This window comes from Capra hircus, chromosome 23 (genome assembly GCF_001704415.2).
Source record: "Capra hircus breed San Clemente chromosome 23, ASM170441v1, whole genome shotgun sequence".
In the NCBI taxonomy this organism is placed as follows: Eukaryota; Metazoa; Chordata; class Mammalia; order Artiodactyla; family Bovidae; genus Capra; species Capra hircus.
In genome coordinates this window covers 17,605,335-17,625,307 of record NC_030830.1, presented here as the reverse complement: position 1 = coordinate 17,625,307, position 19,973 = coordinate 17,605,335, and the positions used below count along the sequence as shown (strand labels likewise).

General features: G+C 39.3%; 1 protein-coding gene across 5 annotated transcripts in view; it reads right to left on the bottom strand.

Annotated features, from left to right (window-relative positions):
- The window catches only part of CARMIL1 (capping protein regulator and myosin 1 linker 1), a 307,760-nt gene that overhangs the window by 95,028 nt on the left and 192,759 nt on the right, over window positions 1–19,973 (bottom strand). For all 5 annotated transcript variants that reach the window (XM_018038752.1, XM_018038753.1, XM_018038755.1 and 2 more), the window contains exons 13-17: window positions 14,021–14,124; window positions 11,476–11,553; window positions 11,263–11,339; window positions 8,192–8,296; window positions 2,692–2,761 (exon numbers count right to left, since the gene is read on the bottom strand). In XM_018038752.1, the coding sequence (XP_017894241.1) occupies window positions 2,692–2,761; window positions 8,192–8,296; window positions 11,263–11,339; window positions 11,476–11,553; window positions 14,021–14,124 (434 nt within the window). The remainder of the gene's footprint in view (window positions 1–2,691; window positions 2,762–8,191; window positions 8,297–11,262; window positions 11,340–11,475; window positions 11,554–14,020; window positions 14,125–19,973) is intronic.

Sequence of the window (19,973 nt, the reverse complement as noted above, 5' to 3'; positions counted from 1 at the left end):
ACCTAAAAGAATACCCTAATTATCTGTGTAACCGAATAGAATCATAAATTCTATGATGCTTATTAGGGTATGATCACAGGCCTATTGGTAATTGTCCACTGTTAACTACCTAGGCTTAAGGCATATGAATCATGGGTTAACTTTGATTGTATCTTTCTTTTCCTTTGTTCAGACTAGTTTCAGGGAATTTGGGGAGGTGGGTTTGAGCATATACACTTAAGAGTATATAAGGTTTTCACAAAAACTGGTTGGGGTCCTTGGCTTAGAGGAGACTCTGCCTTGGGCCCGCCGGTATAATAAGCTGCACTCCACTATCTGCATTGTCCTTCTGAGTGAGTTTGTTTCCCGGAACATGTGGCTACAACAATTTTATCACATAATTCATAAATGAATGGCCAAAATGAAGGTAGAATTATCATCAAAATAATAGCCAATTCTACCATCAGTATCTGATTCTTGCCTTAATAAGAAAAAAATATAAAGGAAGAAAGGTTACTAGCCATTTGGTGGATGCATATGAAACTGCCAAGAGTTTGCCATTTTTGACTTACAAAAATGTCAGTTTTATATGGTTCACCAAATACAGCTGTCTTTGAAAGTTATTTCCAATAGGATCACAAAGAAGTTTAAACAACAAGCTGTGTAACAATCTAACACAGTGTTCTTCATTCGTATGGTACCTATCAACTTATATGAGAAGAAAATGCCTAAGCACATAATATTCTAATAATTACCAGTGTTAACAATAATCAGGAAGGCATAGTTTCATTAGAACTCTGCCATTAGTGAGTTGGATTATTTCAGCTTCTTTAGACCTCAGTTTCCTCATCTGTAAGCATGGGAATCCAATGACCACTTATGTCCTTTCCAGTTTTAATCACAGAATTAAATGAATGATGTTGTATTGGTAGCAATCATGAACTTTAATCCGGATAGCAAAGCATATGAGTCATTCCCAATTCAGTATTTTAACCTAACAGAGCAACCAATATTATACAAGTTGTTTTTTATTTGATAGAATAACCCTTTCCATCCCCGTTGTTCTTATTCCTTCCTTCAAAAAAAATTTTATTATTGGCATGCCTTAATAAAGTGCTGGGAAATAATTAATTCATACTACCAGAGATGGTTTCTGTTTTATGGTATGTCTTTAAAACAAAAGAACACACAGACTTAAACATGAAAATTTCATAATACCAAGTTAGATTTTTAGGATTTTTTCTTCTTTTCACCCCAACAGACAAAAAGACTAGTAAATCACACACAGTTGGCATTCACCCCAGCTCAAAATTGTTAAAAAAAAAAAAATATATATATATATATATATATATATATCCTGCACTAACAATGTGTAAGCTGATTTCAGACTTGTCAGTTTCTAGAATTTTCAGAGAGGGAAAGCATTAATCTTCAATGTGGAGTTGGCTTGGTGCTCAGCATTTTGTTAGCAGCTAAGGGAAAAACAAAGTAAGATACAAATACTGCTGTCTAGAAAGTCACCACCTAGCTGGGAAAGCATACAGGAGCTAGTTTCATAACTGTACAAGGCACTATGTTGCTCAGCATCCAAATGCATGTCACCATCATTAAGTACTAGCAATTTGGAAAAAAATAAGACCCCAAAGTGCTGAAGCAGTCAAGGAAGAAATTTACAGATAGATAAGCAACAATAGTGAGCAACCTTCATAGGAACTAGACGTTCTAAGGGGCATATTTCAAAGAGCTCTTTAAACCTCCTAACAACCCACTAGGAGAGGCATAAATATTGTCTTCATTTCAGACACAGAAATTGAGAGGTAGTGCTACCAACTAATTCACTCAGGACTGCATAGCTAGTTATGGCCAAACCAGGATTGACTAGTACGCGTCTGATGCAGCTACAGAGGAGGCTGGACCTGAACTAGATCCTCAAAGAAAGAGGAGCCTTGGGGAAGAAGAGGGACATGGCAGGAATGTACTGGGAAGAGAGGAGTGGGCATAAAAACCCAAGAAGAGGAATGAAGAGCCTTCCATCTCTAGTCCTGAGAAAAGACACCAAGTTCGACATGGTAGGTAAAGTGCGGCTCTGAAGAGGCTGGACAGTCTGTCCTGAGGTATTTTCTTGCTGATTTCCACACAAACTAAAAGTTTCAAGACAGTGCAAAGTTCAGGTACACTCTAAAAATGGAAGAAGCTTTTAGCCTCAATTCTCCTCTGTGTGTAGCTGGATAGAAAAAGTGTTGGAATTGTTATAATTTTGATAAGCACCTTAATTTTCCTGTTTTAAAATCAAGATATTAAAAAGCAAAATTAATGACCAAAAACCTTCCCTTTCATATTCTCCAAGTCCAAGTTAGGCTGTACCCATCTGGCCTCCGTGAGGAATGTTTCACGGCCTACTTCTCTTGATGGTAAAGCTAGTTTAATGCTTGTTAACTCAAAGCGTCATCACAAAATACTTAAACAACTGGCAAGAAGAAGGGGAGGGATAAAAGGTCATTAAAAGCACATTTGAGTGCTTTCTGAATAGTGTTCCATAACCATTTGTAGATAAAACTCACAAAACACAGAACATCAGAAACTTGTATAAAGTGTATTTTCCTGTTTCGTATATACCCTCTGGAGTCACAGAATTACTCTTTTTCCAAGAAAAAGACAAAGCAATTTACAGACTATTATCTATTCCAGGACATAGTCTAAAGGTGCTCTTACCTCACAGTTGCTGAGATCAAGAGAAACTCCCTTCAAGTTATGATTAGAAGCCAGGCCCAATAACAGCGCTCTGGGAGGAGGAAACACACACACATTAGATAAAAATTCCACACATTGTCCTGTAAGCACACTGAACAAAGCCCAGAGAAAGGACTTTTCTGAATCATAATGGGTCAAGCACCAGGCACCATCTCACTTTTCAAAATGCCATCTGCATGTCCACTGACAGCCCTGATAAAAATGACAGTCACACTCTCCCGTCTGACATGGAGCAGGTCCCTTATAAATGCAAAACCCGACAGGGTTGCTATTCATTCCTATGCAAATAAACCAACAGTGCTCCTAATTGCACACTGAAATTAAACTGTGTTCATCACAGATAAATACCCCCCCCCACATCTGCTCGAGAACACCTTTAATTATGTTTAGAATATTCGTAGGCAGTTGTTATTAGAATAGCAAAGTGAAGCTCGGTTTCCCTAAGTGTTATGTTAATGGGGAAGGCAGGCTCTACAGTATTCTGGGATGTGAAATCATACTGGATGAGTTGATGAAAGGACATACAGAGGTGAGATGGGTAAGGGTGTAAAGGCATGCGAGATAAGGTACAAGCCTTGAGCTTGAGAACAGGATCCTGTCTATTCTACTAGCTGGTCACAGGATAAACCCCAAAGAAGTTTCTTATTTGCTTATGGAGGAGATTGGACATATCCTGTGGATCTCATTAAGTAAGAGGATGAATTGATTCCACTTTCACAAGTCAGTTCAATAAAACCCAACACCACTGAATAGGCTTGACAGAAAAATTTCACACATGCACCCACTTCCATTAATTACACCAAAAGCAGGAGAGACCCTCAACGAGGCCTGGTGAGAAGCTAAAAAATGAGTATGAGAGGGGTTCCACTCTCAAGCAAAGGAAACAAATGTGTGTGTGAATGACCATAATGCAAGGTGGACAGTCGTAAATGCTAGAAGGCATTTGCCACCTGGGGGTGACTAGAGGGCAGAACCAAGGCGACTGCCACCTGGGGGTGATGACTACCCATTGTCAGTGTTCCAGTGACTCAACAACACCCCAGGGGAGGAGGAGGTGAGAAGGTAGGAGATGATTTCATGTGAGAGTATCTGAGATTTTCCCCCTTTAGTGATTCTCTGGCCTCATCCTCTGAGAGAGAAAGTTTCTGAGGTGGGCAGAGCCCAAGAACTTGGCTACTTCCAGCTATGAAAACCATCCGTGGGTAAGAAGGCTGAAGGGAGTGTGTGCCTCTTTAGTCCTTTAATCCAGTTCACTGGCCCTTCTTCTCAAACACTGTCCTGTGAAAAAGGGCTGGGCACATCTCACCTGTGGGCATGCCTCTCTGTTCAATCACTTCTTCAAGTGTTTCTCTTTTCCTCAGAAGGAACTTCTCTCCCATTCTTGGGGGCAGTGTCGAGACACTAGAAACCAAAAGGCCAGTCCTCGGGTCTCAACCCTATCACTTAGGTGGCCTGAAGGACATGACTTTGGTTTCTGTGCCTCGAGTTCTCATCAGCAAAAGGGAGAGACAGGACAGTACCAAAGAGGTCCCTCCATTTCTAAGTTTGAAGTTTCTAGGACTTAGCCACATATTTTAACACTGCATTATTATAATGTTGAGATGGAGGGAACATTCTCCCTATTTCTGACATGTAGGTTAAGGCCAAGAAAAGAAATGGTGTCCTTTAACATACTTAACTATGGAAGGCCACTGATTAAGAGGTAACGACTCAGGAGACAAGTGAAAATAAATAACCCACAGAAACTGTCCCTAGTAAAATGAAGCAAAAGAGAGCAACTACAGCAAAGCATAGCAGGCACTGGGGAAAACTCTTATCACAAGGCGTGTTGTTACTTTTAACCCAGTGTAAACTGCCTTTGTGGTTTGATCCTCTTGATCTTCGGTTATTAGAGCAAAACTGGTTAAGAGAAGAATTGGTATTTCATCTCCACAGCTCTGGATATGTGATACTAGTTATAATTTTGGAGTAGCACATCCCTCCATTGTAATGGCTCTAGTAAGAATACTTGGCCAGGGCTATGGGGATGACAGAAGGGGGACCACGTGGCAGGGAGGGAGGGTGGTACAGGGAAGAAGGGACAGGGGAGAGGGTGTGAAAGAAGAAGCATAAGCAGTAAATGGGGCCGCGTGCCTCCCTAAGCGATGCTGGAGCAGGGAGCAGGCTTGGGACACCAAGAACCACTCTCTTCTGGAGATTTTAGGAAACACTAAGGGAACAGTGTCATCTTCTTCTTTAAGACCCCTTAAAATACTTTAATGTGGATGGAAAACAACCTCCAAGGAAAAATACAACTGTGAAAAAAGCAATTAATTACTCTCTTTGTATCGCTTTTGACAGATCTGTCAAAGTGGGGAAGATCTGTTAAGTGGGGAAGTTCTATAAAATATGGACATGTCCAAACTTTAAAGTGTCACTCTCAAGAGAAGGGGCCTTACTTTACCTTTCTTATAGCTACGAATTCCCCATCCTGTAAGAAATGAGGGTCTCCCCCCACCACCCCCTACACCCACCCGGTACACAGGGATGCCATGTGGTTTAGGAAAAGGCCTGAGCCAGTGGTTGCTCAAAGACAGTAACTGCTTTTTTTCACAGTTATGTTCTTCCTTGGAGTAGAGGACTCTGCAGTGTTCCTCCCCAGAGCCCCCTCGACCATTGGTCCTCTATGCGAGCTGCCTCAGCTGCAGAAAAGTGACTCACTCAAGGTCACATCTGCTTCCAAGAGCAGCCTGTATCCAAGGACTGATCAACACAGGGGTATAAAGGCCTAGCCCCCTCGCCCAGCTCAGGGTCATTCCAACAACAAAGCTCCCATCAGGCTGGCTGAGGGCTTCACTGTGGCAGCCCCAGTTCAACCTCCTCTCTGTCCCATCCCACCTCCTTCCCGCCCGCCCCGCACCTCACGGGTGGGATTTCAAAATCATTTCCTAATAAAATCCTACAGGTGAATTTTCATCTCTAACTCTGCTTCCCAAAAAACCCAACCTGTGACACTGAGTTTGACAAAGGACTTGGCTTCTCTGAGCTTCGATTTCCTCAGCTGTAAAATAGGGATCATGACACCTGCCCACAGCTGTCAACACGGCAGGTGACCGTTTGTGGGGATGCATCCAGTTTGGCATCCAGCTCAGGGCAGTGTTTTGCAAGTTCCCTTCCATCCTCATCCTCTCACAGGTAAACCCAAGCACCTCTTTTCAAATTATAGGTTCACATTAAATGCACATATGAAATTTTGTTTATAGAATCTTCATCCATCAGCCTTTTCCTCATGTTAAAAATTTTACAGGGTAAAACAACCTGAAGAGACCATAGGCATACCTCCTCATAATGCACTTCACAGATACTGCTTTCTTTTTTTTTTTTTGCAAATTGGAGGTTTGCTGTAATCCTGTGTCAAGCCAATCTACTGGTGCCATTTTTTAAAATAGCATTTGCTTGCTTCTTGCCTCTGTGTCCCATTTCGCAATATTTCAATCCTTCCACCAGCAAAAAGATTACAACTCACTGATGGCTCAGGTGATAGCTAGCCTTTTTTTTAGCAATAAAGTGTTTCTTATTTATGATATGGACATTTTTTGGACATAATGCTACTGCACACTCAATAAACCACAGTATAGTATGAACATAACTTTTATATGCACCAGGAAACTCAAAAACTCATGTGACTCACTTTATTGCGATATTCATCTTATTGCAGGAACCTGGAACCAATCCTGTAGTATCTCTGAGGTCTGCCTGTACTGATTTATTATTAAACATTCACATAAATAATAAGAGGTCACAAGATTTAACACTGATAAATAACTTTTAAATATAAATGTTTATAAGCCTATATCTATAATAAAGCACAAGTAAATTCATGTTCTTGTGGTGAAGATTATTCTATAAAATCAATTGCCCTGATCAATGAAGAACTACTCTATATTCTACAGGACCAAAAACATTGAAAGAATTAGTATACCATGCACCTATCACTAAAACCACTTTGAATATGCTAACTTCATGCTGATATGATATGATAATATCAAATCTGGTTTTGCTTTCTACTCAGGACCTGCCAGTACATAGCCCATTGTCAATCAAATGAGTAAGTGTGTTTAAGTTATAAGGGATTCCCCTTCAGAATATTGATTCTCATAGCTTTATTCATATTCACACAAATGGCCTAATCATGGTTTTTTACTATTTGCAGCTGTTATATTTAGAGATCTCTAATATACAGATACCATTTTTTCTGCCCTTTTTTTTTTTTTTTTTTTTAAGGCCAGAGAGAAGGGTAGTGGGAAAGGATAGTTAGGGAATTTGGGATGGACATGTACATACTGCCATATTTAAAATGGATAACCAGCAAGGATCTATTGTATAGTACATGGAACACTGCTCAATGTAATGTGGCAGCCTAGATGGGAGGGGAATTTGCGGGCGAATAGAAAAATGTATATGTATGGCTGAGTCCCTTTGCTGTCCACCTGAAACTACTACCACAACATTGTTAACCGGCTATACCCCAACACAAAAAGTTTAAAAAAATTTTTTTTTAATTTTTCAAAAGGCATGCTATAACATCCGAATTTGTTTTAGCACTTAGCTGTAGATCAACTCTGTCTCAAAGCCTCTGTTGTTTTAGTCACACAGCACTTTGCAGAATACTGTAATCAAGAATTTCACAGCTCTCAAAAAGAGAATTTACAAATTAATTTGAAAACAATTTTCAGTAAAATGAATGGCAGACATTGATTTTAACATTTTACACAAATTACAGGGGAAAACTGAATGCTGATTTACATGTTAGGTGGGGAAAGAAGAAATCTGTGTGCACATTTGAACATAACTGATAATATAGGTATTCGTAACTAAAATTGAAAATATGTTCAAAGAGAAATTAGATTCTACAGCCCTTTTCATTATTTCTGGCAATGGTGAACAGAAATTCAGGGATAACAAATTATTCTTAAAAGTTCAACTTCACTGCTACTCGTCCACTGGGGCTATTCATCCATAACATAAGTTGCCTGCCAAGTAAAAATACCCAAACAGATTGATACCCAGATATCCAGAAAGCAAAGCACCTAAAAATTGGTTCTGTTGCACACACAAGTACATATAGTTTGATTATTATTGTTAGTAGAAATATTTAGAATTCACAAAAGAATCTACCTAAAATGGCCTGAACAGAGGTCAGTATAAAGGCAGTGGTACCCAGAAGCACTTTTATAGATCAGTGACTAATGCCAAGGTCACAAATCAAAGAAGATTTTTTTTTTCCCTAGAAGATGCAATAATATCAATAGCACACAACGTACTCGAAAAGAATTTGATTTCCTTTGTGACCCAAAGTAAAAGGCATTTTCATCTGCCTTGACTGTCTTGGGATTGTATGTCTTTTTTCCCTTCCCTCAAACACATTCATAATAACAAATTGAACTTTAAAAGCTCTGGAGAAAATGAATTAACCACTCACTTTAAGGGCTCAGGAGACAGTTTTGTGCCTGAAAGGTTGATTTGCATCAGAGCCAGAGAACTACTAAAAAACTGCTTGAAAGATGGCGGTACTTCTTTTCCTTTCCTGAAAAACAAATCATGAGAGTCATACACTTAAACTTTCATCTCCGCACCCCACTTCCATATTGGCAAAATTATTCATTGGTAATTCAGACACTGTGAAATAATCCATGAATCAGTTGTATCCTCAGTAGAAATTTAAAAGTTAAAAAAAAAGTCTGAAAGTAAATTCAGTATACTTTTTAAAATGATGTAAGAGAGGTTAAGAAATGTCATTAGATTTTAAAACATTTTATTTCTATTCTTCATAGCCAAAGAATTCATTGAGTTCTATTTCTAGATCTCTAGGAAACTCCATATTTGAGTTTTTAGGAAATAAGTCAAAGAAGACACATATTTCTCACCAGTTTAAAAGCCTTCCCACTGGATGACATCAGATTGTTAAGGATCGCTACCTGTGTTTGGCGATATTTTCAGATGTAGAGGTCTCAGATGCGCCAAGATTGAGACTGGAGGTCAAGTCTGATTGGCAAGAAGCCTGCATGACAAATATCCTACTCGGCTCTTATAGCCACACCACAAATCTAATTATTTCAGGCCAAATATTAGAAAAAAGACAAAACTCCAAAAGGAAATGGTTATAACCTCCAAATATATCCCCTTGCTTGCTATTCTAGTGGGAAGTGGATCAAATCATACAACTCAACAAGAAGACAGAGTCAACACCACAATATGAGGGTTTGAGAAAAATGAAATTCCAGAGTCAAAATTGGAATATCAATGCTTAGCTTGTTTTGTTCCATCCTACAGAACTGTTGAAAGGATTCATTAAGTAAAGCACTTAGCCTGATGCACTGTCAACACTCATTTAATGACAGCTATTCATATTCTGTGAGGGAATCATACTATCTCAGGGAGGAAGCCATCCTAGAAGTCTAGCTCAACCATGTCTTATTCAACAACATTTTATGCACAGAGGTCTAGGAAGCCTGTCAATATTCGACAAAGTTTTAAAACACAACAATTTCGGGCTATTTGAGAAGAAAATAGCTATTTTTCTATTCTAAGCAGCAAGAATCTCTATTTGAGAAGATGAAAAATAAATTCTAGAAGAAAGAGAATTCTGGTGGAATACATACCAGACATTTCAAACAACTCTGGTTTCAGAAATCAGAAGGATATAAGCTTGCTTGAACACTCAGGTTCATTTTCTGATGAGCAAATGTTAATTTTTTATTTGAACATAGTTTTCTTTCTGTTATATCACATTGGTGTTGACTATTCTAATGTTTCCAAATACTCATTGCCCTTTTCTGAAGGATGATGATCAGTCACCTCACAAATGGCAGGCTTAGCCACACCAGCCCCTCTGGTGAATGGGATGTGAGCAGAAGTGATGTGTACAATTTCCAGAGAGTTGGTTTACCAGCCAATGTGTGTGTTACCATCCTTCTTTCTCCTCTGCTATGTGACTGTCAATGTTCTAGAAAGAGGCTGCTCTGCCTCCCAGCATGAAGTTGATGTGGCCAGCCCATAATGGACACGTTGCAAGATCACGGTTGCAGAAAGCTATAGAGAGGGTAGTGGGTTGAGGGTAATCATTTGTTACTGGAACAACCTGACCTATCCTGACTGTTACACTTCTGAAATTATCTGTGAACCACAGTATGAACAGACTGGCTAACAATCTACAACTCCGTGCAAATGCAGCAATTTTGACATAATTTACTAGGGGCTTCCTATGATTACATCTAGGTAAGGGAGTGGGTATTAAACAGTGTAATCACATCCTCTCATTTGGAAGACAAGGCAATTTGTTAGCACAGTTTCGCTCTACAAGCTTAATAGCTCTACTGACAACCAATCATCACTGAATTCACAGTATTATGAACTCAAAAGAGCTGATTAGATGAAGATCCTTATATTCTATAATATCATTTCTAACCCAATTCCTCAGTCTATCATAGCTCCACTAAAGCATGGTTTCATGAGCTCTCTTCAAATACATGGGTTGATGGGGCAGTCAACATAATACCCTCTAAGGTCTTTGAAATACAGTACCTAAGAAAACTCTCAACTTCTCCCATTGTTTTATCTCCTACACGTTACAGTTTCTGATCATATCTGGTTGAGGTACTTGCGGCATATTTTTGCTATCATAAAGATTTACATCACTGTTAAAGTAAGGCACCATGAGTACTTTAAAATGTAGAATAACTTATTTATGAGGCTTAATTGTAGAAGAAAGCAGGTTTAATTCTGATTTTTTCCAACAAAGTGACTATTATCCCTCGGAATATATAAAGCTTTAAAAAGGTGAGCCAATAAAAGAGGAGATAATATTAGGCAGTCCTCCATGTTATTAAGGAGCATATCATGACTTTGACATTGTTTATGACTTGTGGTAACAAATGCTGAGTGCTGAATTGTATTAATACATTAAATGATAGTAGAATACCAAATCTAAAATAACCCATGTACTTTTCATCATTCTTCTGCATTCTCCCACTCTAAGCTGTTGCTTCTGCTGTGTGTGAATATCTGTTACTTCTAATCTACTGTCTGGTTTTGCAAACAATTCTACATCATGAAGGTAGAAGTGAGGGGCTGAGGCTGGCCCTCCACTTCCACAAATCAGAATACAAGAGCTCTGGGCTGACTATTGTCTTTGCCTCCCAGACACAGTTGAGACTTACTTCAGATGCATTATTGAGAAACACCCTCAGATGTTTCCAAAAGGATTTTTACTGTATTAAGAGAGAATGCCTGTCCACATATGAGAAATGGCACCTTATTATAGAGTTCATATAGGCAGGCTAGAGTTCTTGATAAGAACCCTGTCATGCAGGGAGAAAAGACATAACAAAAATTTGAGCTTGCAAGGTCTACTATTCATCAATAATGGTTTAGGACCATCTCCTCTTTCACATACAACATGCACCCTTTATTACTGTTTTCATCTTACTACAACGTTCTCTGAGAGAAAGACACTTCTAAAAGATGATGATAATAGCAGGAATGACTTCATACCGGTGAGAAAACACAGTTCTGGAGAGATTGAGCACAGCTAAATATTGAAGGCAGCCACGCAGAAGAGCTCCACAGACCTGGGAAAGAAACAAGGCACTCTTATTTTCAAATATTTCTAAGACTAAGAGAATATCTTATTAGGGAGAAAGCCCATTGTTTCCCATCTAAATAGCTGTTCTGAGACCCCTTGAGCAATATAAAAAAAAATATTACCATGTCCAGGGAACATTCAGTATTGGATAAATCCAGATGAGCAATGGCATTTGGCTGGGCCAAAAAACTGTACATGGACTTGAAATAAAAAAATAAAAACCAAATATATTAGGATCCAGAAATCACATGCACACAGGCACATGCCCACACACAATGCAAGTTAATATTTTAAGTAAAGTTGCCCCAAAACCACCCAGGATCATTCTTCACTCTTCCCAGGAGGATCAGCAGAATTTTCTGTCATTCTGTTACCTTCCCTGAGAGCAAAAATCCAAAGAATATTTTAAATTATATTAAAGTTTTTTTTTAAAAAAAAAGGCCAAATGGAGTCTTGGCTACCAAATCCCCTTTTTGCTACATATGACTTAGGTTTTTTTCTGATTAGCTCTATTTTTGTTATATTATTTTGGGACCGTGCTAATTAATTTTAACTGTTGAGAATGAAATACCACCTGAATTGCAGCCACCCTATCAAAATACTAATGACTTTGAAAAGTGTTCAAGGAACCACTACTCTGAATTTAAAACAAAGGGTAGTAGTTTCAGAATATATATTCTCTTTTTGGGTCGACAAAATTTTTATATCCTTAATTACCTCCAAAATCTAACAAGGAAGTACCGACAACACTATTAGTTGTTTTTTTTTGGGGGGGGGGAGGTTAAATTTCATTTATAGCTAAAACACTTCAGTTTCTAGGGGGTCACAATGCATAAATGATCCCTTCATCCCCATACAAGGCTATCAGAACCATAAAATTAATAACTCTCTGTTATTCTCTAATTGCCTATGTGAGTAGCAACTGCCAACAGCCACCAATAGCAAACCACATCCAAGCTCCTGCCACGAGAAATTTAGCTAACCTCGGCTTTGCTTCAGTGGATGCCTCGAGACACGTGGAAAAACAAACAAGCTTACACTGAGACATCCTAGTCCTTGGCAAAGATTCATGAGTATAGCAACTTAGCTGTTGATGCTTGAGAAAATTCCTCTCTACTAAGGAATTCAGAAGAGCAACAGGCTGGACTATAAGTACTTTAGAATAATCAGACACAGAGAACGTACTGTATTATAAAAATTCTGATTCAGAAAAATCTTTTATTTTCCTGACCTAACCAAGATCCGATTCTCTTTGCCTGGCACTGTGATTTTACTCCTGGCCACCAGCTAGGGGAGCTCTAATCACCCTCAAGTGGTGACAAGACCCTACTTGGCCAACACCTCCAGTAGGCCCTGCTAGGCTGGGTTATCCCCCGAAGCACCAGCTGAATGGCTCTCAGAACCTCCGCATGTAGGGGCTAGAAGCCCACTGCCACTCAGGCCTCATCATTCCACTTGCCCTTCTCTAGAAGCCCAGCTGCGATAGGACTCCCGGCCAGCTACTTGGCTGTCTTAGGTGACTATGAATGGCCCTATGTTAGCAACCTTCTTGTTTCATCTTCAGGCTCTACTTTAATTTTTCTCTCGATTCTGCCAGTGTGCCACTGTAATGTTTTGGTGGTTTCACATCAGACCCCTGGTTTCATGTTTGGAGGGAGCAGATTTATGAATCATCAGGGAAAGGCACAACTCAAGTTGGACTGAAAGTCATGGCACACCAGGAAGCAAGTGCTATGTAAATGAGTTCAAGTGTAAGGGAGAGGAAATAACTACAAAAAGGACTGTGGCAACATTCCCTGTCTTACAAGGAAAGTAAAACAGAAGAGAAACGGGAATACAGGTCACAATATTTTTCACTCCCATAAAGCAATGAGATGCAAATGAAGGTCCTTTGAAGAGGTCCAGGTAATATAGGCCCCCTTGATAAAGGAGCATTTATTCTAAATTCTATCCTGGTGACCAAAAGGAAGGGGACCATTCACCCCATCTGACAATGAGATGATTCCCAATTCACTCTATCTGCAAGATCTGCCAAACATTGATATTACTGATTCAGTGGCATGAAAAACCTTGTTATCATTGAAGGGAAACTTTTCCCTTCATGCTCAAACTTTCAAGGGTAGCCCCAGTTTGACCCCTAACCCTTCCCTTCTTTATTCTATTCATGGAACATAGGACTGATGTTCATCCCAATATCCTTTTCCATCACAAACTATGTTTGTTTGTTTTTTTAAACTTTATTTTACTTTACAATACTGCCATCACAAACTATGTTTTTAAAAGCCACTGGTCTTCCTAACAATATTATTAAGTGATAAATTAATTCACTTTACACCTCTAATCTTTCTTATCAGGCAATTTTAACAGGTGCAACAATGCTTTGAAATGTAGAAAAAATTTCTTCAGACTAAGTATTTACAGAAAGAATTTAAACTTCAACAACCTTAAGTGAGAGAAGGGAAAAAAATCTATGAGATAGATTACATTTAATGAAGGCAGGCTCTGAATATTTCTCTAAAACACTTATAAGCTCATAACTAAATGATTTTAAGATGTCATGATAAAAGGAGATGTGGGAAAATACATTACAAAGCCCTGTTGAGAAATTATTCCAGGCTTATTAAGTACAGTTTCATGGAAGACGGCAGGAAGGGACAGAAAACCTACCGAGAGGTCATCTCCACGAAGGATGTTCCCTGAGAGGTCCAGATGGACAAGAGTGGTGGCGGTCAAAGGGTTGGCACTCAGTGACTGAGAAAGGCTATTCACCCCTGCAACAATGACAAGACAAAGCTTAGTTTCCATTCCAGGAACAAAAATGAGTTCTGTGATTTTCTTTAAAGGGTCCAACAGCCCCATCAACGTGCAGGACTGAGGTTAACCAGAAGCACCGTTCCCAAAAGGCAGCTCGAGGATGGTCTTCTGACATCTTCTCAAGAAGAACAGGTTAGTCAGTCACAGACAACCAACTCACTGAGGAGGAGAATGGAATGGAATCAGCTTCATTCTGCTCCACTTCTACTGGTGTGGAGGGGGAAGATTTTACTTTGAAGTCTTAGAATGATGCAAACAATCTAATTGATCATTTTTATCCCTTTCTCAATCCTGCCAGGTGATTCTTGGCTTAATGTACAGTATTAAAAGGATGCAGATTCAGAGTCAGATACTTTAGATTACTTAAAAGTGGAAGTTAATCCAGGAATGTACTGCTCTGCCTAATGCATTATATTCAAGGCAAAATTTAGATTGAAACAGACCTTACAAAGAGAAAATACTCTGTACACAATGGAATAAGCAATCAAAAGGAAAAACTGATAGTTATCACTCTACACACTATTTATATAAAATAACATAAATGATTCAAGTCAACTCTAACATAAATGGTTCAAGCTAATATCATCTCAAAAAAAAAAAAGAGAAAAAGAATGAATATATGAGGAGGCAAGATTGCTCTGCAGAGAGAGGCATGGCCTACTATCTCTGGGTAATAGGAACTGAAACAGGTCTGTTAGCACCTTGTGGTAGGTAGATTTTCATCAGGACACTTCAAAATGCGAGCCCAGAAAGGACTGGTCCCTCCCTGAGATTTAAAGAGGTCTATACACACAATTATCACTGATGATTATTCTTTAGATAACAGGCATGTGGGATATTGCAATGCTTTTTCTGTTTCTACTGAAAGTCCATTGTTCTAAATCATGTATTTTGGAAATAACACTATTTCTAAATTGGGTATACTATTACAAATCATTTTGTTTTTCTTTTTCACTAAAATTCTTCTTGAAAATCCCAGGCTGGCTTAGCCACCTAAAATAGGGGATGGGGTTTTTGTCCAGACATGGATAATTTCTTCATCAGATAAGGGGCAAGAGTCAGGCCAAAATTGCTCATGGCCGCAGAACCCCAAGAGACACTTCAAGAAAAACAAAGAAAAAAGCTGAGCATTACAAGCACAGCCCCACGTGAGAGCGGTTCTCTGTTCCAAGTTTAGACTGTGTAGCACTGATGAAGAGGTTATTATCTTATCCTTCAGCTTTGGAGAGGTACAAAGAACCAACTCCAGTGTGTATCTGATAAAGGCTACTGAGCCATTTCTTGATGGTGAGTGTGCATCTGGGTTTGTATAGAGAAGACTTCAAGACACAGAGGGGAAAATAGTTTACTTAAGTACATGGAAGAATTTCTTGGCCCATCAACTCAGCATTTATTAAGTGCTCATAACATGTTTATAAAATGCTGGGGATTGGGAAGTATATGTAAATAAGACCCATTCTTTGCCTTCAGAAAATTCAAAGACCACCATGAAAGAAGCTAAATAAATTCCAGGATGAAAGCCAGTGCTACACAAGGATTTATTCAATCAACAAATCTTTATTTAAAGGCTACTATATAGCAGGCATGGGCTTTTGAGACCCAGAGAATAATATTTTACCCTCTCAAAGGCCATACGGTAGGAAACAAAGACAGTCGAATAATCACAATTTAGTGAGGTCAGTACTATCAAGGCTGTATATTGTCACCCTGCTTATTTTATTTAACTTATATGCAGAGTACATCACGTGAAATGCCAGGCTAGATGAAGCACAAGCTGGAATCAAGACTGCCAGGAGAAACAGCAATAACCTCAGATATGCAGATGACACCACCCTTACGGTCCTTACAGCAGGAAGCAAAGAGGAACCAAACAGCCTCTTGATGAAAGTGAAAAAGGAGACTGAAACAGCTGGCTTAAAACTCAACATTCAAAAAACAATTATCATGGCATCCGGTCCCTTCACTTCATGGCAAATAGATGGGGAAACAGTGGAAACAGTGACAGACTTTATTTTCTTGGGCTGCAAAATCCCTGCAGATGGTGACTGCAGCCATGAAATTAAAAGATGCTTGCTCCTTGGAAAAAAAAACCTATGACCAACCTAGAGAGCATATTAAAAAGCAGAGACATTACTTTGCCAACAAAGGTCTGTCTAGTCAAAGTTATGTTTTTTTCTGGTAGTCACGTATGGATGTGAGAGTTGGACTCTAAAAAAGCTGAGCACTGAAGAATTGATGCTTTTGAACTATGGTGTTGGAGAAGACTTTTGAGAGTCCCTGGAACTGTAAGGAGATCCAACCAGTCGATCCTAAAGGAAATCACTTCTGAATATTCATTGGAAGGACTGATGCTGAAGCTCCAATACTTTGGCCACCTGATGCAAAGAACTGACTCATTGGAAAAGACCCTGATGCTGGGAAAGACTGAAGGCAGGAGGAGAAGGGGACGACAGAGGATGAGATGGTTGGAGGACATCACCAACTCGATGGACATGAGTTTGAGCAAACTCTGGGAGTTGGTAACGGATAGGGAGGCCTGGTGTGCTGCAGTCCACGTGGTTGCAAAAAGTCAGACATGACTGAGCGACTGAACTGAACTGAATACTATCAAAGAAGTAAGAACCAAGAGCTTGGCAGTGAAGCAGGTGGAGATTTGATGATGTTAGACAAAAGGAACTCGTGATAGCCTCTGGAAAAGATTGATTTCTGGAGGTAATTTCTATGATTGTTCAAATGACCAACTTCCTTAAATTTGTCTCCTATTGGTAGTATCAATGTATTTTGTAATGGCATAATTGAGTCCAAAATATTTGGAAAACATCAGACTTTCATCAAGAAAATCACTTTTAAAATTATGTCCTTAGTGAGGTATAACAAAACTCAATAAATAAATTCTGAAATTAGAAGCTGAAATTAGTCTTGACAGCAAAACACTCCTTGACAGATATGGGTGCTTGGCAGTTGGCCAATGTCTGATTAGAACTGGGAGGGAATTGTGTTATCAGCTCATCTTCAAGCTACTGAGACAGAATGAAGGATTTCCTCCCCTACCTCTTGAGCCCGTTCCATGTGAGGCCTGGGTTAAAAAGCACAGTAATGGCAGGAAATTACAAAAATATAGGATGGAAAGAATCAGGGCTCTTCCAACCCAAACTACACACAGATTTTCACACTATTCTCCATTCTGGCTATCTAGTGATTTTGACCATTCTTCATATTTATTATTGGAGTGTTTACAGCTGGAAAAAGGTGGTACCAGATGGCCCTGCACTGACATAATCTGGCAACCAGCAGGACATTTACTAGAAATCCAGAAAACTATCACTTAGCTCACATCTGAGGAAGAGAAAGGATATTTGGACACAGTGTGGATGTCATGGGGAGATTTTAAAAAAAAAATCTGCCTTGAATTATGGAGCCATGAATATAAATGTTTTCACAGAAATAAAATATGTTAGTCAAATTCAGCAAAAGTTTAAAAGTACAATTTAATCTGAGTTATTTTAAATCCACAGACCTTTCAGATCCTTTGTGACAGTCTGCAAGAATACTGAAAACCTTTAAGAAATCAATTTTTTAAAAGGCAACATTTCAAGATATACATCCTAGGAAGGATGACTTAAAATTCTTTGGGTCACATGTTATAAAACAATATTAATTCTCAAACATATTTTATTGCAGAAAAGAGATAAAGGTGTGGATCTCTTCATTTGTAAAGGGTGGATGGCACGTGGGGCTGTCTTGATTTGGAGGAAGCTGAAGAACCTGCCCACTCCCATCACTGGGAAGGACAGGGCAACTCCCAGAGTTTGCTCAAACTCATGTCCATCGAGTTGGTGATGTCCTCCAACCATCTCATCCTCTGTCGTCCCCTTCTCCTCCTGCCTTCAGTCTTTCCCAGCATCAGGGTCTTTTCCAATGAGTCAGTTCTTTGCATCAGGTGGCCAAAGTATTGGACCCAAGCTTGCACTCAGAAGGATCAAAGATTGTTACATCCCTCTGTTTTATATGAATAATAATGAACAAATATATTAAATATCAAGTTAAAAAAAAAACCCTCTACCTTAAAAAAGAGTTAGACTTATGAACTACATGATACATGATTTTACAAGAAAAAATTTTACACTTTGAATAGAAGAGTAACAAAGGAGGGGACCTAGCAACTTCCTCCAAAAGAAATATAAGTGACTGAGGAACAAGGGGAAAAAGCCAACTAAGCAATAACTGAAGAAACTAAAATTAAAATATCAGAACATTTTTGTTCAATATGCTTGACAAACAATAAAAAAGAATAATATCCACTGATGATGAGAATATAAAGAGGACTGTACAAAATATTTGGAGGACAAACTTGACAATACATATCAGAAACAGCTTTTTAAAAATTATACAAACTCTGACGTCACAATTCTACTTACGAGAATTTTATCCTGACTGGTGATTAGATATAGATATCATACTATGGTATTTTGCACTACTGAAGAATTTAAAACGGTCTAAATCCTGGCTCAGACAGTAAAGCGTCTGTCTACAATGCGGGAGACCCAGGTTCAATACCTGGGTCGGAAAGATCCCCTGGAGTAGGACATGGCAATGCACTCCAGTACTACTGCCTGGAGAATCCCATGGACAGAGGAGCCTGGTAGGCTACAGTCCATGGGGTCGCAAAGAGTTGGACACGACTGAGTGACTTCACTTTCACGGCTTCCCTGGTGGCTCAGAGGGTAAAGCGTCTGCCTGCAATGCAGGAGACCTGGGTTCAATCCCTGGGCCAGGAAGATCCCCTGGAGTAGGAAATGGCAATGCACTCCAGTACTCTTGCCTGGAAAATCCCATGGACAGAGAAGCCTAGTAGACTACAGTCCATGGGATCGCAAAGAGTCGGACACGACTGAGCGACTTCACTTTCACCTTCACTAAAGGTACAATATTAGATTATGTACGTAAGTGAGGGGACATTTTGCATACACTGAGCTATCACACAGCATTGAAAGTGACCAAGTGTTTACTGACACAAATGATCACAATTTACTATGGGGGATAGGGGAAGAAGTTTATGAAATAGTAATCACATATTATGAAATAGTATAATCACATGTATACATGTGTGTGTGTTTGTAGATATTTATATTTTAAAAAACTGCTTACAAACACAGAACAGTGCGGGAGAACAAGTACCAAAGTGTCAACAGTGACAATCTTGTATTGACTTGGTACTAGTATTGCAAGCAGTTTTAGCTTTCTTAGTTATACTTTTCAGAATCTTCGAAGTCTTTACCATAATATATAATGCACTGATAATCATCAGGAAAAGGGTTTTTATACAGCTGATTTGCTGATGTAGAACACTGCTAACTGAAAGGGACTACACCTTAGCTTTCAGATCTGTAGATGGCTTTAGGCATCAGGACAGAAAACACTGGCTCCTGGTGAATTGTTTCCCTTTGGAAAGTTACTTTTGTCCCTTCATCTTAAACATGCAGATACAATCATGGCATGAATGGAACTAACCCCAATTTCAAATCACTCACTGTGACTGCACAGTCGGAATAAAGGAGGAATGGATGGATAGAAAACCATTCCAGGACCACTTTGCTTTACCCACTCACCCATGACACAGTGAGAACACGCAGTGCCAGGTGCCAGGGACACGGCAATGAAGGACACAACACCCTTGCCTGCCCGAACCTTCCAGGCTAGGACACAACCGAAATACAGTGAGAAATGCGCTCAAGTTGAGGGATTTGCAAAGTGCTATGGAATGCAGAGAAAGGGGCATCTAGTTCTGCAGGGGCTGCTGAGAGGA